Source organism: Alosa alosa, chromosome 5 (genome assembly GCF_017589495.1).
Source record: "Alosa alosa isolate M-15738 ecotype Scorff River chromosome 5, AALO_Geno_1.1, whole genome shotgun sequence".
Taxonomy (NCBI): Eukaryota; Metazoa; Chordata; class Actinopteri; order Clupeiformes; family Clupeidae; genus Alosa; species Alosa alosa.
This window is the reverse complement of record NC_063193.1, coordinates 20,456,543-20,478,714: the sequence shown is the minus strand read 5'-3', so window position 1 is coordinate 20,478,714 and position 22,172 is coordinate 20,456,543. Positions and strand designations below refer to the sequence as shown.

Sequence of the window (22,172 nt, the reverse complement as noted above, 5' to 3'; positions counted from 1 at the left end):
AAAACCTAGCAGAGTATAGCCTACACGCATTTACACTCGTCTATTATTTGAACTCATTGGCAAAGTGAAACTAACTTCACCATGGTGTCTGTCAACGGCAAAACAGTTATACACAGTTAATTACTTTCACCATTGACTGACAGTGGGTTACCATAGAAAACATAGGCAAAAGCAACACGTGCCCCAATAAGTTCGAATGACTGAATAAAAAAAACATTTATCCTGCAGAGGAGTTGCTTATATCTTGTGACAGTGCGTCTTCAGATGTGCTTCATATTTGCCTCTCCATCATTACCAATTTGTAAATGATGGTGAATAACTACTCATTGTGAGATGTATTTCGTAATATCTTTATTCTAATTATGTTTCCCATTGTAATCGTGTAGTCTAATTTGTGATGTTTTGCATGGATGTGCGCCAGTGCACGTTTGTGGATGAGAGAAGCATGGTGCATTGTGCACCCGCCCATATCACTGTTGATAATGTGCTCTTAAAATAACATAAACAACTCGCCATGGACTTCTGACCAGGTTTCTCTTGGTCAGTGGTGGTTTTAGGTAGTGTATGATAGCGATTTTTAGACAATGCGCCAGATCCCCTCCTTAGGTCATTAATTGCCACACCACACACCTTGGGACATTGCTCAAAAAAAGAGACGTGCAAAATACGAATAAACTTTGCACTCGGAAAATAACCCGTTTTCCGCCATGCGCCAAGGTGGAAAATAGGGGCTTCTCAGCTTCCTAAACATTTACAGAATTGTGTTAAATGAAGAGGTGAAGCAGCAGTGGTAAACATTCCCTGCCCAACTTTTTTTTTAAAACATGTTGCCGACATGAAATTCAAAATGATCATATATTTTCCATGAAATAGTCAACATCTTCCATTTTCAACACTTGATATGTTGTCTATGTCCCTTTTGCTGCTAAATATGGGCTTACAAGACTTGTATATCATCACATTCTGTTTCCTTTTTGCATTTTACACAACGTCCAAACTTTTTCTGATTTGGGGTTGTATGTATGGTACAGCCCATATTGTTAATGTGTGGATCGCTTCCCTCACCAATGTAGAGAGCATGTTTCTAACCACATTACCATTCTCATTGTTTTATGTTTGTTTGTAAGCACTTCAACTCAGTTGTTTTTAAATGTGCTATAGAAATAAAGTTGACTTGACTTGACATAACGTCCATGCTGAACCTCTACAGATGTCCAACAATCGGTCTATATATCAGCCAATTCTCTTTGGACCCCTGCTCCATAATATAGACCATACCAGCATATGAGCACAGTAATATTTTCATGTTGGCTTAAGTAGATTAACGTACAGCTCAGAAACTGTAATTGGTCTGGGTTGTGTACAATGTGCAGATGTCAGGATCTGACTGTGGGTGGTGGCTATGTTTAGCCAATAACCAGGGATTGCCATGCGAAAACACAGTGAATGAAGAGGGCGTCAGGATGCTGCTCCATTATTTTTCCTTCATTCAACCATTTGTTCTAATCTACCACATGCTCTCTGCTGGTTTAAAGCACACAAACACACACACAGGAAATCCTTTTACACATCAAGCTACTGCCACCTGCTGGTCCTGGTAGAACACTGCATGAAGGAGAACAGTCAGGACTTTTTCATTCCTTCCTTTAATATTTAAGGACATACATACATCATACCATAAATGAAATAAAGTGCTTTTATTTATTTAAGGGGAAAGAAAAGACATTTGCGCTGACACACACTGTTTATCAAATGCTTTCTCAATTTTTTTAACATGCCAAGACCTGCTGTAATCATGCTGTGGCTTGATTAAGACCTGTAGCTGCTTCAAACCACCCCTCTGGTAAGTCTACACATGAGTGGACACCGTTTGGCAATTTGGCATTGAGATTATCAGCAGTTTAAGCTCAGCAAAAAAGAGGACAAGTATTCAGTAATTTATGAATAAAACAAAAACAAAATCTCTGTGGATGAGTTAGCCCTCACACCCTTACGTTTGGAGAGCAGAAAGTGTTTCCCTTTAGAAGTAAGTTTTGGTCTGTGTTGCACTGCTCAGTAGGTCAGTGCGGATCCAGTCTATGATCGGATGTTCTGGAACATTAGGCCCTTGTTTTAAATAATAATAAAAAAAGACATTAGCAGTTCTGTGCCACAATAAGTCCTCAGGCAACTATAGGAGCACAGCTCTGATTACCTAGACGTCACTTTCCAAGGGAAAAGAGGAAAAAACAAGGTAGATAGGCCAACAGAAATCTAGCTGCTGCAAATCTATGCGAACCAGGAGACATCAGTCTACCCATGCCATTGGTATCAGACAGTATCTGATGATATGCTGCGACTGAAACTGAGTGAAGCTGACTGAGTTTTTCCACCTTCGGGCATTACAGATGGAGACAAAGGTTCAGGATCAACAGCTATTACTGGGTTAGAGCAGCATCAGCCAATGGATTTAGGTTTGGCAGTTCATCCATTTCGATCATTATGCTTACATCCAGACCATGGACATTTGGAAAAACCAACACAAATATCACACCAACACATCCGCACACATCCCGTCCTGATGTACGACACCGCTGTGGACAAATGATGTCCAATGAGCTGCCTATGCATGGAAAGCATATGCATGTTTGTGACTGAAGAGGCACACTGGCATTTATTGCTGTTTTTGAAGTTGAGGGGTTGATACTAGCACATAGCAGTGGAAAAACACTCAAATCAGGACTTGTTCAAATAAATGCTGCACCAAAAACTTGCAGTTTTTTGAAAAAAAAAAAAAAAAAAAAAAAAAAGTGAAAATGTTTTCTAATATGTTTATGTTAAGCCTGTTAAAAACACGACAAAAGATGATATCTGCTGTGTTAGTATTACAGTTTTCTTGTCACATAATGTAGTCGTGTTAACTTCAACACTACTTTGTTAGTATGGAAAACTGGAACCCTGAGATGGTCTGTTCAATTTAAAGGCGAAAACCCTGGGACCCAAACCTGGCCCAAAATCCCCATCCCCAAACTCAAAACTCTTATGCAAAATGCACACTCACTCATGTGTGTATGTACACACACGCACACACATCCGGAACACTGGTACACCAGCAGCACAATCTACAAAAACAACGATATCTTGGTCTTGTATCCTTTCAGTGCCTGGGTATAGAAGCAGAAAGAGACCCACACTCACCACGCGCTGGAACGAACGAACGAACACCTTAAAATCCGACATGGGGGGAAAAAGACTGCGTTGAGAGACTCAGAGAACTTTGTGAGGCAAGGAAAAGGAAGCTTACAATTCACAGGGAGTTTCAAATATTCAGAATGGTGAATACAGCAAAAAAGTGCCTCAAAGATCTGCTCCAGAAATATACTTCAAATCGCTAAGCGACTTCATCTCACAAATGTTAACTGACTGTTAGCATATCTCCTGCTAGTCTGTGGCAAAAGATTATGGATTACTTATTAAGAGTTTGAATTAGAAAAAAAAATTATGTGGTAAAATGGCAAAAAATATGGACTCGCTCCCTTTTTTTTCCCCCTCCTATGTTGTCTTTCCTTGTTTTCTTTTTGAGCCCTGGCCTGCACCCAGTCTGTTGTTGTGACCGCTTTACTTCTCGGTGAGGGAGAGCTGCAGTATCCTCTCCAGCTCCTCTTCCTCCTCCTTCCTCCTGCGCTCATCGTCCTCCTTGGCCCGAGCGGACAGCTCCAGTGCCAGGCGCAGCTCGTTGTCCGGGCTGGAGACGGACACCGAGCTGGCCGTGCTGGTGTCTCCGAGGTCCAGGAGAACGCCTTCAGATGACAGGGTCCTGTGTGAGAAAGTCCTGTGTTAGACATTTGTGAAGTCTGTTTTACAGACTGCAAATGTGTTGAGGCTTTGGGTCAATTTATGATTTATGCATAGGGGTGTGTGTGTGTGTGAGTGAGTGAGTGAGTGGGAGTGAGTGGAGTGAGATAGATAGAGAGAGAGAGGTGTCAATGTGTGTGTGAGAGAAAGCAAGTAGAGAAGAGACGTCTTAAGTGCTATCAGGGGAGCCACTTACCCATCACTTTGGCTACTCCCCATGAGCTCAGGGACCATTCCATTGGCATCTCCCCAGACCACATCCTATCACACACACACACACACACAACAGACACACACACAGTGTTATCCCTCAACACAATGACTTTCTGTGTATGTCTGTATAAACATATTTGCATAGTTCCTATATTTGCATGGAATATTATAAGCATCTAGGATTCTGTAGTGTGTGTATGTATATATGTGTGTGTGTGTGTGTGTGTGTGTGTGTGTGTGTGTGTGTGTGTGTGTGTGTGTGTGTGTGTGTGTGTGTATGTGTGTGTCTGACCGGTGTGGGTCCCACGCTGGACTCCAGCAGGCTCTGGTGGATGGCATACTGCAGCAGCTCCTCCTCATGGCTGTGGGAGTGCGTGGTTGGCATGTGCCGGCTGCCGCCGCGGTGCCGGTAGTGCGCAGGCACGACGAACACTGACGGGCAGACCTGAAACGGGGCCGCTCCTGCCAGAGCTGACACAGACCATCAGCACAGCACATGAGTACAAAGCGCACATCTTAACAGGTCACACCAGGCAAGATGAGTTGCAATAGACACCTTTGTTTCACAACTTCACCGTAAACTCTGACAACATCAGAGCAAGTGTGAGCATGCCTCACTGAATGAGCGACTAAAAGAAAAGGTACTCTACTTGCAGTTAGCAAGATCAAGACCAAAAAGAAAGCACTTGCAAAGGGGCTTCAGATCAAATTTAGCCTTTCAACCAATACTAGATGCCTACTCATAACTCGCACTAGTAATGCATCATGCACTGTGCCCTCCGCATTTATTGGCACATTTAATTCCCAGAATAAATCTGCTTTCAATCCAAACGTTGGATTTTCTACATTACTTTCACTGTGAGACTAAAATAAAATTGTCGAAGATTACTCTTATTCTATTTTTAACTCAACTTTACCAGAGGTGGCAGTAAATGTGCAGGGTGCTGTATATACTGTATCATTGTGTTCACATATTAGATGGGAAAAAATACAGAGGGATTTATGGATCTCTACTTTTGTTATCCTGTAAGTCAGAATATACCGGTACTGTCAATAGCCTTAAAAAAACAATTTTTGCCATGTTTTAGGAATAAAATGTCACATAAATCAGGCTAGGAATAATATAAACACAACCCTCAGTAAAAGTCTTGTAAATATAGTTATAAGACTGGAAAGAGTGCTCAGAGTGGGAGAGGAAACTCAATTTGAGAGAAAAAATGTTGGTTGCTGATACTAAGGAAGTGTCCATATTTGGATTGCACATCATCATGCAGGAAAAACAGAGCTTTCCAACGGTACTACACATGATGTTTCGAAATCACGGTCATGGTAGTGCATGAAACGTTAGAATGCTAACTTTTGATGAATACAGGTGTGAGTAGACAAAATGTAATAAAATAAACACATAAATGTGTAAATTGGATTTTGTTTTTGTAGTAGTGTGAAAGAATACATGCTAAGGTAGCAAACTAGCCCAAAATCTCAAAATTGGCCAGTGCATGAAAAAACAATGTTTTCACCTGCCGTGTCTCACCATAAAACGTCTGTCCCTTTATCACAACTGTATTTTGAAATTGACATATGGCTCATTTCCTTTTTTTTTTTTTTTTAAATAAATAAATACAAATACATCATTAAATTATCAAGCCTTGGACCATTCCGCGACACCCCTGAGCATGTGTCACGGCACCCACTTTAAAAACCCTGATCTACATGATGAACACATAGCTCTGGATAAAAGCATCTACAGTGCTAAGCAGAGATAAACAAACGTAAACAAACATAAACATCAACATGGGTAACTCAGGTGCCCCACCTGTGGTCTCGCTTTCCTCCCCCTCATCAGAGGGCGTGGGGGTGGCAGCAGGCGTGGCAGTGGGCGTGGGGGTGGCAGCAGGTGTGGCAGAGGGCGTGGTGGCAGGGGTGGTAGAGGGCGTAGCAGCAGGTGTGGTGGCAGGGGTGGCACTGGCTGGCTCTTCAGTGCTGCACTTGTTCACGTTCCCGAAGGTGATGCGGGCGTTGAGCACGTGGAAGAGCGGAATCTCTGCCAGCGCAATGAGGAAATGGCTCACATCTGTCATACCATCACTTTCACATTCTTCAAGGACATTCCACAACACTTCAAACCATGTTGAGCTCACGTTAAAAAAACAAAAGGACCATGTATCTTTCAGGAGCAACTGAAGGGCAAAGATGTACTAAAAATAAAAATAAGAAACTCTTGCCAGTACCTATTTTGACAGGGAATCCGGGAGGGAACCTGAGGATGAGGAAGTCGTGGAGGCGGGCGAAGTGGGAGCTGGTGCGAGACATCAGCTCGATGATGGGGGCCACTTGCTCCACCAGGGAGAGCGGGTACTCCTCGCTCATCCACAGAGTACCCTTGAACCTGCGGCACAGCAGCAGAGGGTCACAGTTAACCATTCAGTGTGGGAGCAGGTGGTGTTAGGAATGCCCATTAACACTTGAGTTAGATATGACGCTTAATATCCGACTTGAGTTATAATTTAAACCAGTGGGATTGGAAGATAGACTGGTGAATGCATTAAGTGGTCATTCATTATCCGGATTTCTTGTGTTTGTCAACAAACAATAGAATACTTAGCCTACTGAAGGTAGGTGTTTGTGCTCTATGTTTGGCTTTTTACTTTTGGGTCCTGATGGTGAGTTCAATTGGCCTGCCAATGTCTCTGTCCTGCAGATCGAAGTCTGGGTTGAAGTACTCCTCTGGTGTGATGGCTGTGGGGTTGGTGGCTGTGGCATACTCCAAAGTGAGATCCTACAAACGCAGTTGTCATTTTAATGGATATGGCAATCAATGTATTTTTAACACCACACCAATACCATCTTTTACCACAGTTACTGAAACACTTGTTGCCATTTGTAAACCATATTGACCAACAATAAATAAACTGATCAATAATCAATAAACTGAAAACAAAGTGGAGAACGTATGACTGAGTGGAGATGGACAGTTCAAAATGTTATAAGGCAGTAATAGCTTACCCCTTGAACACTGACATGCTGCTCTACAGTTCCAAGCAGTGACTCGAGAATGTTCCTTTCACCTAGAAAAGGGACCAAGAGGGACACATTGTACACCCACAGATATTCCTCGCTTTCAGGGATTTTGAGGTATTTTAACATGAACATCAAAAGCAGACATCAGTAAATGAATCAATGCATTTTGGCCTCACTGTATTATTCAATGCAACAGAACTGCAGAGACTACTTCCACAATACAATCTGTTTTCACATGTGTCATTTATGGAGGTCTGAATATTACCTTTTATTCTGGTCTTTTCTTCATCGGTTAAATGTTCAGTCCTGGTTCGAATCACCACATTCACGTTATTTACACTGAAAACCTTTAAAACCAAACAAAGCATGACATGTTGACAGTTAATGCGTGACAATGTGTTTTAGCTTCAGGAAATTAAATGAGAGAGAAGTGTTGTGAATAGTGATTTACTCATGTTTGGCACCTTACCTTTGCTTCAAATCCATTAACACTCTCTGTTTTGTCAGACCTCCATCCCCAGATACCAGACTTTGACCTGTGAGGAAGAACCATAAAAACAACAGTGTCAACAGATTTAGCACCATTAAACACTATGGTGGTTTTGTTTTTGAGCACCTCTTTCCTGCTAGGCATACCTCTCGAAGGCAATGTCTTTGGTGTCCAAAAAGGTGTTAACAATGGGCGTAGTCAGCCTCTTGGCAACTTCCTGCTGGTTAGGTTGCATGGAATCGAGTGTAACATCCTCCATTTCGATATCGAAACGCTCTGTGTCCACCACCTCGTCATCATGGTTTATCTCCATGAGCTCTGTAAAGCTGTCTGCAGTGCATATCACACAATCGGCAAATCACTATTAGAAATATCACATGTTTGTGTGGAAGCTAAGTATACTCTGTGGCACTAGACTGCAAAGATAAAGAGAGCAAGCACAAATATCGCTCCAGAATGTCTTGATGGTATCAGATAGAGACACTCACCATCTCCCCGAAAAATGTAGCTCCTCCTGCCCCTGATCCAGGTCATGTTTTCGAAGCCGAGCAGGGTGGCATCGACCCGCAGGCTGGCGCCACTTTTCCATACCCGACAGATGTCACTGGGGCACACCCTCGACACCAGTGGGACTGAAGCAAGGATAAGATAAGTGGTTACCAGGTGACATCACTTTCCCCAAAGATGAAGAATTCAGTATTTGTGTTAGATTATGGCACAAGGTTTTAACTTACTCCAACTTGTGAACTCCCATTTCATCTCCAAATAAAAATCTGGCGACTGTCAAAATAACAGTTGTTAGAGTGAGAAGTGTAACCATAACAACTGAATGGAATGGCAGTCTCACATACCCATATGAGGTATCCAAGGAGACACAATCATCAGAAATAAGTCTGCATCCATATTTAAAAGGTAGACGTGGGGTTGCCACCATTTTTCAGAACGTGGAAAAGGAAAGCACGGTACAGCAGTAAAGAGGAATGAGAATGGATAGATGGCAAAAATAGAAAGTATGTCAAAGAGATGGAAGGAGAAAGAGACTGTGTCAGAGAAACAGACTGTGTGTGTGTATATGTATGTGAGAAAGCGAGAGAGTGATTGTGAGAGAGAGAGAGAGATGTAGAGGCAGACAGATAGATAGTGAGGGAGAGAGAGAGAGAGAGAGAGATACCTCTCGTATCTTTGACAGCAGCTCAGGCACTCCTCCAAGAGCTGTGGAGGCTTTGAGGTAGTCCCGTCGCTGCAGCACCAACTGCACCATCTCAGGATCTCCTGTGCTGACCGCCTCCTGCAGCACTAGACCCACACACAAGGACGGACACGCACAGCCACGTCATTAAATCCTAATTCAAGCGTAGTAATGATGACTTGATGGAAGATTTCACTTGTTGTGTTCACTCTCTCATTGCCAGTGAAGTAAAGCAATCAAGTTACAGAGGAGAGCTCCAACGGAACAAGGAGAGCATACTGAAGAGGGCATTTTGAAAAATTTGAGACAAAAAGTTGGGTGGGAGGGAGGGATGTGTGTGTGTGTGTGTGTGTGCATGTATGTGTGTGTGTGTGTGTGAATACAAGCCAAATAAGGCAACTTCAGTGATGGCAAAGATAGCAAGTCAACTGACACTACCACACCATAGTGTAAAAGCTATTTTAAATAAATAAATAAATAAATAAATAAATAGTCGTTTAATACACAAGATGGTTGAAGACACAAGTCTCACCTGTCCAATTCTTAATATTCTCTTTGGTGACATCTGCTCCATGCCTCAGGAGAACTCTCACTGATTCCAAATGCCCCAAGGACACTGCTAGATGGAGGGGTGTTCGTCCTCTGGGGTCAACCTCCTCTTTGTTATTCTGTGACGCGGAAAATAACAGATCAGAAACCGAAAATGAAGGAAACACACAACGAAGTTCTGAAACAAATGATCGCAGGATTTAAACGACTCGAAGTGGATCTCAATGAAAAGACCCAGTGAATAGGTCTACAAGAACCGCTAAAATATGCCAAACAACATCACTAACTGTTACGCTAAGTTCGACCCATCATCAGTTGTAAACCTCACCTAGCACTGACCTGTTATGCTAGCAAGCTAACGATCCACAGCTTGGATTCTTAACTTATCTCGAGAAACCATCAGTGAACTGAATTTCATTGACATCTTCAAAAGCCGGCGATAAAGCTTACCACAAAAATACTCTGATAAAGTTCAGTTGATATCAGCAAAAACGAAAGCTAACTTGCTAGTTATACTCACCCAGCTATCGATAGCTAAGGATAGCAGATGCGTAAAAGACTTCTGTCAATGCAATAATATGGGCATTCATTTCTAGCAAGAGTTGATGGATCACATACCGTAGGTACCGACTTATCCAGATTCCTGTAGTCATTCTCCCAAACTAAGGAGTGCAATGGAAACCTAGCCCTGAAATCGTCGTTGTCGGCAGGTAACATTCTTCCTTGATAAACTTCTAGCTAGCTTATGTTCCACACCAACAGGCTAGGCTAGCATAGGCTAGCTATGTGTCGCCATGAAAAATATATCAAACATTGCCCCCTAAATGCATCAATGCAAATGTAAATGAAAAAATGTATTAGTACAATGCTGTGTGATACGAGTAAAGGGACCGACGTTCGGTCAAATCACGAAATGAGTGCGCTAACTTTCCAAAATAAAACTTTTGAAAAACAAGGAAGTGAATGGGCCAAACTATTACGAGGCAGGGGGTATTTTGATTGCATCACACAACTTGTTAATAGTCTTATTTTAACATTACTGCAGTATTCGTGTCAAAGCACCTAAATCACTTGCAATTTTCCAGCAATATAGTTTAGTAATTGTAATATTCCTTTGCATATGAAGTTCACAGGTAACTATACTTAGACGTCACCGCTGGTCGCAACCATTTCAAAGTTTCAAGTGTGTGTTGTGGGCGTGTTGAGGTTGTCATGCGCGCTGCACATCATAGGTCCTGGCAGATCAATAACTGTATCAGCTGATTTTGATTCGTTTAATGACACTGGAAATGTTGCTCAACAAGAACAATTTTCAAAGAGTTGCAAGGGAAATAAACGTCATCTATATTTCCATAATTGTCTTTGGTTCCCAATGGTTTAGTGAAGCGTTATTCGTAAGTAAGGAATAGAATAGGAATGTAAATAAATAAAATGTTTGATCGACAAGGATTTTTTAGGATATGTAACGACAATTATTGTCGTGTAATTTAAAAAACGATGAATGCATACATACATTCCGGACCTAAGCATCTAGCTGTCTCTCTTCTGTTCCCATCCTGCACTGCAGCTGTCAGCTAGCTTGCTAGACTGCTGGTTTCACTTCTGACTTGATTCTCAGTTTGTCCTGAGCTAGCCTTCTGGGTAAGAGGGCTCCCGCATCAGTCTGATACATGACAAACTTGAAAGGGGAAGAGGAATATATCTCCGTTTTTCTTGGAACCTCGAGCGACCATATGACTTTCAAAATACCAAAACTCCGGACCTTTGGGATTTATTGGAGCTAGCTTCTAGTTCATCAGCTAGCAATTTACGCGAAAAGGATGTTGAAACGACTACGGAACAGTGAAGTCTGCGCCGATTGCAGCGTTTCTGGTAAGGATAAAATCTCCAGCATGTCCATATTGCCCAATATGAACGTGTAATATTCTACCTTATCCACACAAGTAGTAATCATGCACAACCATAATTGTGGCTAGCGAATGTGATAGATCTAGCTAGCCGAAACCTTTTTAGAATCGAGGAGGTAACGAATAGCTACCGCCAGCTAATCTGTTCTATGGAACTACAGCTACATTAAAGAGGTTGTGATTGTGATATTAGGTTGAATTGCCTTACACATACATAACTATTGAATGCATTGTACGTTAGACTTGAAAACATATTCCTAAACGCCTTGCTCATGCCACATAATCAAGGGAGGGGGAAACATGATATACGATGGACACATCAAAGGTGTCTGGTCACGTTGATGTAATACTGTCCTAGCTGTAAACGCATTGGGTAAAGAGCTTTATAACTTGTCAGCCTGTGTTGTATTATTTAAGCTGTATTAAAAATGTGGCGTCTTTGATAACATTTGCTATGAATTCTGTTTGTTCATGACAGTAGTTTATTTTCTGTCACGAAAGAACGTCACCGTTTCACGTTTTGATAATATTCAGCAGTCAGTGCTGTTCTGGTTTCCTATCTGTTTATTCTTTGTCCGCGCTTTGACCACAACGTTATGGAATAATCTTAGACCCATCCTGACCTCTAGCTGATGTGATTATTTCTTCTATTGATTTCGGCTGTCATGTCTAACCGTAACATTAATGTGGCGTTTAGGGTGTCATGGACGGTCTTTTTTTGTATTGTCGGCACGATAAGAGTGGTACACGGACAATCACATCACAGAATCGCCAGGCTCGTAGAGACCTCTTTGGGCTATGCGAGGAAACAGGTTTTGGTGATTTCTGTTTGGCGTCAGTCCCCTTCCTCTGCTGTCAAGGGAGCCCCTCAATCAGTCACGCCTCAGACACCAGCTGGTCTAGGCTGCCCCTGCAAGACAGTTGTTGTTGTTGTAATGAATAGGAATATTTTTAGTGTTTTTTGGGACTTGGGTTTTATTTTAGCCCGGCCTTAACACTTGTCCAGGCGAGAGAAAGAATGGCTGTCAGCAGCCCTTAACCGAGTGCAGCGACCCACACAGGTGTTCAGTTTTGGCTCCCGGCCTGCACAGCTGTTCCGTGACTGGGATCGCCCCAATATTGTCGTGATGTCTTTCTTGTCAGTCTGCCTCTCTATAAAGTGTCAACTTTTGTGCATGTCTGAAGACTTCTTTCATGTCAATGTTAAATACATCTTGGTGTTTATTCAAGGTCTGTCGGTTTGGCTTGTTTGTCAATCAAGCCTATGTCCTCCTGTCATTTCCAAAGATGAATGTATAAGCTTAGCTATTTTAGCACTACGTTTTAACGCAGGGGCAATTATTCAACTTCCCTGAACTCTCACACTGAGTGTTGCATTTGTTGTGTTTGGGAGAAAGGGACAGATCTTACTGAAGTCTCATTTTTCTATCTTTGAGTAGCCTGAGTATGTGTCCTGAGGAAGTGAAATTAGGAAAGGCTGTGTGAGTTCTTACAGTAGCACTTACTCGCTTACTTACTTGCTTGTCATACCTGAACAAAGAGGTTAGGCTATTACTTAGGTTGGGGGTGGGGGGGTACATTGGGCACAATACAGATTTGTGAGACACCATGAGATATGTGGTGCTATACACTTAATATATGAAGCTTGATTTTGCCAAAGGTCAAGCGCTATGAGGTCAGTTGCAAAGAAAAAGGTCCTTTTGAAAGGAAGTGAAGCTCAGCCCTGGCCTGTAACGTTTTGGCTGGAGGAGGAACTTAAAGTGATGGAAGAGATAGTAATGATATGCTTGCAAAGCTCAAACAGTGAGAGATTTAGATGACTTGGGACAGTAGGAACTGGCTTAATAAGACAACCAGGCTGTCCGTCACTAGCAAAGGTCTAGCATTAAGGACACACACACGGGTGGTCTGACTAATCGCCCCGTCTAAGCCACTAATTAAGCATGGGGAGGATGGGGAAAGGAATGTCCACTAATCACTTATGGTCTGTCTGGTCCGAGAGTATCTCATGTAGACTGCGGCTTTGCTCCTTTACCCTGTCACTCACTCACTCACTCACCCACCCCTACCCACTTTACATAGGAACAAATATCCTTTTGATTCCTTATGTTGTTGTTATTGTTGTTGTTGTAGTTGATGATCATCTTCTTTTTCTGCTGTTGACTGTAATGTGTGCACACATGCATAAGCAAACCTCCATGCCTGTTTGTTCACTCTGACCCCCTTTCAAACCCAAATGTGCACACTCACACTCACACTCACATATGTTTCCGCCGTCCAAGCATGTCTGCTCTCTGTTCCGCTTGCCTGCTATTGAAGCTCAGTAGCTCTCCTTCCTAGATGGTGCCTTGACTTCACACCTTGCTTACTTATAATCAGCGCTCTACGTATTACGTGGCTTACCCCACAAGGGAACTGACGTGTTGTGTGATGTCCCAAGCTCTTGGCGTCTCAATACTCTACAAGTCCCCCCACTGTCATTACCTCCCTATGACCTACATTCTAACCAACACCTGCTGCTGTGGTGTGCTGTTGGGTTTCTGCTGCTAATGACAAAGCTTCTGCCTCGCTATCTCACATAACTACAGGGTGAAGGGGAGAAAAAAAAAACAGATGAGATTTGAAGCCGCCACAGAAGGAAGTAGAGAGGCTGCACATCCTCTTTTCAGTTGGGTTCGCTAGTAGATGAAGCTGGAGGGATTGATCTGAAACGTTGAGCAATAGTGAGTCTGCACCATTTCCACTGTTGTTAGTGCGTGTTGTCACTGTGCATTGTCATTGGGTGTTTTTGGCGGCACTAATAGCAAGTTCCAGGGCATGTGCTTGAGCGTAAATTGGAATCCCACTCCATTCTGAAAAGGGCGTACAGCATATAAAACTTCACATCAAACAGATTTCACGCAGTAAACTTTGTAATTTGATGCTGGAGTCTGTACATAAAAGGCCACTTAGTTGGGAGCAGTTTTTTACATCTTTGCTGTAGAACACCACACAGCCTGGTTACATCTTTATAGGAGGACCTGAACACGTGATGAAGATGAAGACCTTTGACGACGTTTTTCTCTTGTAGTGCCCTAACCCTAAGGTCAAAGGTCAAAGGTCAATCTACTCCCTTACCATACCCTTGTCCTAACCCTAACCATTTGTCCAACATATTTCCATTGTGTTTCCATTCAAACACATTTTCTTTCATAACTCCCGAACCCTACCCCTAGTGGCGAAATGGAGGGGTGCAACAGTAAGTCATTTTCAAAGATCTATCAAATGGAAGCCGAAGCTTGGGTTAGCCTATGTGTTTGGCAACCCTGAATGCAGATGCCTTCCCTGGGTCTGGATGAAGGCTGTAACCCATTAGCTTGGTCCCCGGGTGTCGTGGCGGCTGCCTGCCAGAGTTGAGGTTGATGGGTTAAGTAAATGCTGTCACCTTTGGAGTCCGTGTGGATTTGTTTAATAAGATGCCAAAGGCGGTTTAGAGAAACAAGGCTTTTACTTACATGTCCCAACTCTTGTGATCTGACAGTCATTCTTTTCCCTCCCAGTGTGTGGAGATGGTTCTCTCAGAAGCGCTTTGGGAGGTATTGATTGTGCCAATGCTTTGTTTACATTGCCGAGCAAGACATCTGCCAATCACCAAAGGATGTAGGCTAGTGCATATTGATTTGTAAGCAGTATTGTTAACGGCAAGGCTCCCTGAATCCATACTGATTTGTTTGTTTGTTTGTTTGTTTGTTTGTTTGTTTGTTTGTAGATCCTCGTTGGGCTTCGGTAAACAGGGGAGTGTTAGTATGTGATGAATGCTGCAGTGTTCACCGGAGCCTAGGGAGGCACAGCTCACAAGTCAGACACCTGACACACACGCCATGGCCCCCTACTCAGTTACAGGTAAGACACACACACGTACACACACATGCACACACACCTGTCCCAAAGGTTTTTACAGTCCAACTCATTTGGATGTGAGACATGCACAGTGCCCTTACAAACACTCTCATCATGGCCTATAAACAGTTTCTGCACCCTGAATCACACCCACATTAGACTTGGTTAAGTCTTGGCCACTCACTTGGTATTTGAATTAATCTCTCACAAACTCAGTGTACAGTATGCAACTCCATGTTAGTCTTACTCCACTGCCCGCCCCTCTGTGTCTGAGCATCCTGTTGTGTAAAGACTGGCCTTGTTCAGTTTCTTTTGCCAAAAGAAGCCCTGAGCTCATGTTTCTGGCATGTGTGGAGACTCTCTACACTTAAAACATTGTTTTATTATTCTGAGAATCAACAACTTTCCATTGTGGCCTTTAAAAAAGCTATAAAAAAAAAACTATGACATTTGAGTAAGTTGTGGCATACCAGGCTTCCATTAACATAATAAACTCCATTTAAGACAAACATCCCCCTCTGGCCAGACACAAGACATTGTACAAATGTAGCAAACGGATTGAATGTTGAACTCCAGAAAACTAATACAGGGCAAGCCTGTTGGAAGAGGAGAGAGGACTATGATTTGCCACAGGGATGAAACCTTGACCCAGTTTCATGACGCCAGTGACCATGGACTTTATGTTGATCTGTATGTTTATGTATATGTCCAAAGTGACTTACAATGGCATCAATAGATATTTAATTAACATTATAATTAACAGTGTTTTGTAAAATCCGCTAGCCTAAAAAATGCTAATAGAATAGACTAAATATAATTACCATAAACATATACAAACCACAACCCTGTAAGGAAAGATGAACTAGTTAGAAATGAGGTTTAGACCATGCCAACACTTTCGAGATGTCCACTGAAGAAACATGTTTGGAGAGAAGGATGGTGCTGTAAAACACAGGAAGTTGTGGGCTGAAAGGGATTCTCTTGTGAACTTTCAGTTTCTGTTCTTTTCTGTTCTGTTCTTTCTGTACTTTCAGAATTTGCATTCCTTATTGACCTTACTCACCATTACTCACATGCCCTACCCAGTGACGGCACTTGTATTACTGATTACGGATCCATTTGTGTGGAACATAAGCTCTTTTCCTTGACTTTGCTTTAAAAAAAATTGCCTCATGGACTGTCCTGTCTGATTTCAGATGGTGCAGACACTGTACAACAACGGGGCCAACTCCATCTGGGAGCACACTCTGCTGGACCCAGCCTCTGTCATGAGCGGGAAGAGGAAGGCTAACCCGCAGGACAAAGTCCAGTAAGAGTCTTCATTCATTCCTGCTCTGAATGGCCTGTCAGTGTGTTAGTGTGTCCTCAAGGACCAGGCAGGACACTTACAATCCCCCAACATGTACAGTATGTTTGGTCATTTAGGAGGTGCTGTCCTCTGAAACCATATTCACTACAGTGTGGAAGTACAGAGTTCATTGTGAACAGATAGCCTGTGGCAGTGGTTTACCCGCTGAGCCATTAGGGTTACAAAAGGTTTCATACAGGAGCTGTTTCAAGAAAACGGATGCCCCCTTTAGAACAGCTAAGGGGCGTTGTTAGGCATGGAGCGCTAGCGAAGTGACTAAAACCTCCCTTAGCTGATCTAAAATTGGTGGAACCTACGGACTCGAGTGGCTTATTGCTTTTCTAAAACGGTTACTACATATATCTGGCAAGATTTCATAAAATAAAGGCACAACAACAAGAAATGTAATGATTTATACATAGATAATCGATCTTCCGGCGAGAATTATATTTCCTCTATCTGAATGGTTGAGACACAGCTACTTTGACTTTTGTATCAAGTTATGGTAGCGCAGTAATATAGAACGAAATGCGGTCAAGGTGTTTGACCGGAACTATCCATTTTTGAACTTGAAATTTAAAATTGATATAGGCTACAGCTTGTGAATTTATCATACACAAAGCAAACAAGCTACATGGCAAAACACTGGTCTGAAGAAAATAAAGGGATTGACATCACACTAAAGGTTGAGGGTTTTGTTTTGCACACTGAAGGTTGAGGGTTTTGTTTTGCACACTGAAGGTTGAGGGTTTTGTGACTGCACCCTATTCGTTCATGTCATCATCATAGTGCTCTGTTCTCCCCAAAGCCCGAACAAGGCCGATTTCATCAGGGCTAAATATCAGATGCTGGCGTTCGTCCACCGGATGCCCTGTAGAGACGATGACAGCTGCACAGCCAAGGACTTGAGCAAGGTGACAAATTAAGGGGAGCAACTGTTGCGTGTCTCCAGTCTTTATTCAGATCATCCAGGCATTCTTGTGTTGTTTGCAGACACATATAGTAGAACAGATTAATAGATCAAACCTTCTTCTTCTTCTTCTTCTTCTTCTTCTTCTTCTTCTTCTTCTTCTTCTTCTTCTTCTTCTTCTTCTTCTTCTTCTTCTTCTTCTTCTTCTTCTTCTTCTTCTTCTTCTTCTTCTTCTTCTTCTTCTTCTTCTTCTTCTTCTTCTTCTTCTTCTTCTTCTTCTTCTTCTTCCTCCTCCTCAGCAACTGCACTCAAGCGTGCGCACTGGGAATCTGGAGACCTGCCTGCGGTTGCTGTCACTGGGAGCGCAGGCCAACTTTTTCCACCCGGTAAAAACCCCCTTCATTCTCATCCAAGCCCCCGACAGAGCACACAGACTGGGACAGGGATGTAGACGGAGACGAGGCCTAAACAGACATCTAGCAGACTGGGGTCTCAGGGAGGCAGCCTTTCGTCTCAGCCTGATCCATGTAGAATAAAAAGCTCTGCCATCCTCTCCTCTTGTTTTTTTGAACGCACTGTACTGTACTTAGAAGATTGGAAAGCTCTGGCCTCCTCTCCACTTGATTTTTAATGCACTTAGAAGAGCATGGAGTTCAGTGGAGTGGAGTGGACATTTACACCTCCCTCAGTTGATCTCCCATCTCCTCCAGCTGAGCGCCCCCCGGCCTCTTAAAAAGATTTCTGGGGTGTTGTGTGTGTCTGTCTGATCAAATATTGATTTGGCTGCAGCCTGCGAACTGGCCCCGTTCATGAATGTTGCATCCGCTTTCATGCCCAACAGGAGAAAGGCAACACGCCCTTGCATGTAGCAGCCAAAGCCGGGCAGGTGTCTCAGGCGGAGCTGCTCACGGTGTACGGGGCTGACCCGGGCGCACCTGACACCAGCGGCTACACACCCATCGACTATGCAAGGTACTTACGCAAGACATTGCAATGACCACACAACAAGACAAAGCAAGATGGATGCTTCTTTCATTGATGTGACATAGCAAGGTAGTACGTGCATTTATCATGTTCAAATTCCAATGCTGTATGTCACTGGGGGGGGGGCACCTTCATGAAGTTAAAAGATGCAGCAACTGTCGTACTTCAATTGAGGAGCACAATTTATGATTATGCACATGGAAATTGACTTTATTAAACAATATATTTTAATAACACAACAGCTCATCCAAAACTGGACCATTGAAAGACACGGTAGCCTCTCTCTCCTTCTCCAGGCAAGCTGGACACCATGACCTAGCGGACCGCTTGGTGGAGATCCAGTATGAGCTCACGGACAGACTGGCCTTCTACCTATGTGGCAGGAAGCCAGGTGAGTCATAACACTGACACGGACTCTCCCCTCACTCCAAGGGATGTGAAAGTGATGTGTGTATGACGTAGCTTAATCAAAGCAGCATGTTATGACGTGGAAGTGTGATGCATCCGCATTGCTTTTCCTATTCCTGATTTCGTATTGCACCTTTGTGGGAAACTGTTTTTCTGTCCTACCAGATTAAGGAGGGTTGACCATAGGGGACAGCCTGTGGCGTGTGTTGTGGCAGTTGCTCTTGAGCCAATTATGCACTTGCTGTTTCCTCCGTTTTGTTGTATGGTATTAATTTGGCTTGGTTGTTGAAAGCACCCACTGAGGGAAGTCTCCAACCAATAGCACAAGGCACTTAGCATATTTTTAGCATCTGTAGCACTGCATTTCGTTGTCTTTGTACTTGTACTCTGCTCAATGACAATAAAGTTGAATTTAATCTAATTTAATCTAATCTAATCTAATCTAATCTAATCTGTCGTGTGCATAGCTGATGGATATACAGTAAATGACTGGAATGAAGTGGCAGTGGCCCAGTAAAATAAATATGCAGTCTGTTCAGTGATATCAATGTGAATATGAAGTCTTTCCCCTTGATATCTTTTCAGATCACAAGAACGGTGAACACTTTGTCATACCTCAGCTGGCCGACAGGTAAGGGCTTTTACAAAGTGCGAGTATGAGAATAACAGTTTCCTGCAGAGCTTGTTCCTGTTGGGACATGGTTTTAGACCTGAGGCCATCTGGCTCTCTCCACACAGTGCTGGGCCTCTGGTCTCTAACACACAGTGTTGCTCTGCTCACATAAGCTGGCAGTACGCTTCTTCAACGCAAATGTGGCTAGTCAAGAATAGATCAAAGTGATCAGATTTGGTCAAGTGATATGTTGTATCTTTCTTCTCACTGCTTGCACATGATTGGGGGGAAAAAGGAACATGTAAGTGAACACAAATGATCACTATTTTAATAGTCTGCTCAGAGTAGAAAATGATTTGTTTTTTTGTTTCTTTGCTCTCTCTTAACAGTAGTGTAGATTTGTCAGAGTTGGCAAAAGCGGCCAAGAAGAAACTTCAGTCGGTAAGTACAACATAAGAGTTCTCTCAGCAACACCAGCACTGTCTGTGCTATAGGCAAACACTATAGGCAAAAGTATTGGGACGCCTACCAGTACATTCACACCTCAGTGACCTCCCATTCTAAATTCATATGGAGTCAGTCCCCTTTTTGCAGCAGTAAGAGGTTCCACTCTTTTGGAAAAGCATATCCAAAAGATTTTCGAGTGTCTAGAGGACAGACACTGATGTAGGACAAGAAGGCCTGGCTCGCAATGTCTGTTCTAGTTCATATGTCTCTGTCTTGTGACACCAAGCCAATTTAATGAATGTGTTGTGGTAATAGCCTGCTGAAGTGTGCATGTCTGTTTCTGTGTGTGTGTGTGTGTGTGTGTGTGTGTGTGTGTGTGTGTGTGTGTCCACAGCTCAGTAATCATCTGTTTGAGGAGCTGGCGATGGATGTGTATGACGAAGTGGACCGTCGTGAAACAGATGCCGGTGAGCAATCCACATCAACAAGCCCTCACTAGTGCATCTGGTTTGGGTTGCTCTGTGTGCTGCACACAAGTTCAGTGGTCACATAGCAGCGTGCGCGAGCCAAAGCTTCTGGTATGTGTCCATCAGACCCACGCCGCTGGCCACGGATGGGCCAGGAGAAGCCTTATCTCCTCTAGCTAACTCATGTATATTATTAATGTATGTTTGCTTTTAATCGAAGATTCTTAGACGATAAAGGTCAACGCTAACTATAAATTGTTGTTTTATTACCTTGACAGTTTCCTGAAGTTGTGTGTGTGTATATCTTTGTGTGTGCGTGCGTGTGTGTGTGTGTTTGCAGTTTGGCTTGCGACCCAGAACCACAGCACCTTGGTAACGGAGACAACAGTCGTGCCTTTCCTTCCTGTCAACCCCGAGTACTCATCGACGCGAAACCAGGCAGGCCTATTTTAAACGTGCTACCCTTTTTCTTTTCCAACACCCCAGAAACGCACAGAGCCCACTGTAGTCATGCCGCTCCACTTCACACCAGCTTACCTAAGAGCTCAGAGTTTTCACACTGTGCAACTGGCAGATGGTGAGAGTGCTGCGTGCATGAAACGTGAAAGCTTTAGCGTTGTTAGATGAGGAAAGAAGAAAGTAAAATCCCCCTCCCTCGCTCTGTGAATGTGTGCACATATCTCCTCTCTAGATTTAGAATTTTGTGTGTGTCTGTGTGTGTCACAAGTCAGTTACTGCAGACAAAGCCCTGATCAGGAAAGGAAATGAGTTCTCCTGTGGGTGTGTGCTCCTTTTAAATGAGTACAGTTCACTGATGCAACCCATTGATGTGTTTTTAATGCAGGGACGGCAGAAACTGGCCCGGTTCAACGCACACGAGTTTGCCACTCTCGTCATCGACATACTGAGCGATGCCAAGCGCAGGCAACTGGGGAATTCAGTCACAAGCCCGCGAGGTATGGGTGATTCACTACACCTACACATTACGTAAGGGATAATGTATAGAACGCCGGTCATTATTGGGAAAATAAGTCCCGACAGGGCGAACTGGACCCCGACGCGCTAGCGGAGGGGTCTTGCTTCGCCTTGAAGAGACTTATTTTCCCAATAATGACTGGCGTTCTATACATTATCCCGCTTACTATACGGCTACTTGCCAAAACGAAAAAATAAACTCCATGATATGTCTCTTTACACTTATTTGTTACCGTTTCGTCGTGGCTTTTGCTGAGAAACAAATAGTTAAATAAGTAAACACACGCTGAACTTGAATCAAACATTCTTTAGAACACAGCTGATCAACCGCCTGCTTTCACTTTTGAATGAAGTTCCAATGCAAGAAGTGACCGGACTACTTACGGAGTGATATGAAAAACTTAAATCAGCAGCACAAAACCCGTTGCCATTGACAGCGGTAATTATATGTTTGCAGCGGTAATTAAATGAAAATATTTTACCGTAAAACGTTGGGAAATCCCATTCAAGTAAATGGAGCGTTCTACTAGCATTGTGAAGAGCCGTATAATAAAGTGATAGAACAGGAAGAAATACCCACAGAATGTCCTCTAATAACGATCTGCTAATATGACATTCTGTTTGTCTGCTCTCAAAGTCGATAATGTGGAACTCATCCTCAAGAGTGTGGGCAGTTGTCCAGTGGACGACCGGCAGGATAACGACCAGCCGGACTACGACAGCGTGGCCTCCGACGAGGACGGGGATCTGGACCCAGCCTCAGGGAAGACCGATCGGGCGAAGGTGACCTTTGACCTGCATCTGTGAGGCCAGATGGCAGATGGGATGTCTCATCAAGCCTTGATGCCTATCAGCCAGAGATAGTGACCACACTCGAAGAATGATCAGATAGCCGCAATATGTCCTTCATTTCACAAATATACACAACTCTGTGTATG

The 22,172-nt window shown here is 43.3% G+C and overlaps 2 protein-coding genes across 5 annotated transcripts in view; one reads left to right on the top strand and one right to left on the bottom strand.

The window, feature by feature from the left end:
• Window positions 1-2,770: 2,770 nt before the first annotated feature.
• On the bottom strand, window positions 2,771-10,212 carry ankrd13a (ankyrin repeat domain 13A). The gene is made up of 15 exons (XM_048244445.1): window positions 9,915-10,212; window positions 9,280-9,415; window positions 8,730-8,854; window positions 8,293-8,338; window positions 8,047-8,190; window positions 7,705-7,888; window positions 7,538-7,604; window positions 7,334-7,415; window positions 7,054-7,115; window positions 6,696-6,826; window positions 6,279-6,436; window positions 5,864-6,091; window positions 4,340-4,518; window positions 4,031-4,095; window positions 2,771-3,796 (listed from the first exon to the last, which is right to left on the bottom strand). The coding sequence occupies exons 1-15, from the start codon at window positions 10,011-10,013 to the stop codon at window positions 3,598-3,600; spliced, it is 1,905 nt and encodes a 634-aa protein (XP_048100402.1). The 5' UTR covers window positions 10,014-10,212; the 3' UTR covers window positions 2,771-3,597.
• A 642-nt stretch (window positions 10,213-10,854) lies between these two features.
• git2a (G protein-coupled receptor kinase interacting ArfGAP 2a) overlaps window positions 10,855-22,172 on the top strand; it is a 23,002-nt gene continuing 11,684 nt past the window's right edge. The window contains exons 1-14 of one of the 4 annotated variants that reach the window (XM_048244440.1): window positions 10,855-11,168; window positions 14,952-15,085; window positions 16,279-16,391; window positions 17,239-17,344; window positions 17,640-17,726; window positions 18,182-18,312; window positions 18,621-18,715; window positions 19,318-19,363; window positions 19,641-19,646; window positions 19,735-19,786; window positions 20,187-20,259; window positions 20,600-20,697; window positions 21,104-21,215; window positions 21,872-22,017. In XM_048244440.1, coding sequence (XP_048100397.1) covers window positions 11,117-11,168; window positions 14,952-15,085; window positions 16,279-16,391; window positions 17,239-17,344; window positions 17,640-17,726; window positions 18,182-18,312; window positions 18,621-18,715; window positions 19,318-19,363; window positions 19,641-19,646; window positions 19,735-19,786; window positions 20,187-20,259; window positions 20,600-20,697; window positions 21,104-21,215; window positions 21,872-22,017 — 1,251 coding nt within the window. In that variant the 5' untranslated portion in view covers window positions 10,855-11,116. The remainder of the gene's footprint in view (window positions 11,169-14,951; window positions 15,086-16,278; window positions 16,392-17,238; window positions 17,345-17,639; window positions 17,727-18,181; window positions 18,313-18,620; window positions 18,716-19,317; window positions 19,364-19,640; window positions 19,647-19,734; window positions 19,787-20,186; window positions 20,260-20,599; window positions 20,698-21,103; window positions 21,216-21,871; window positions 22,018-22,172) is intronic. The other 3 variants (XM_048244443.1, XM_048244442.1, XM_048244444.1) reach the window with 3 other exon arrangements.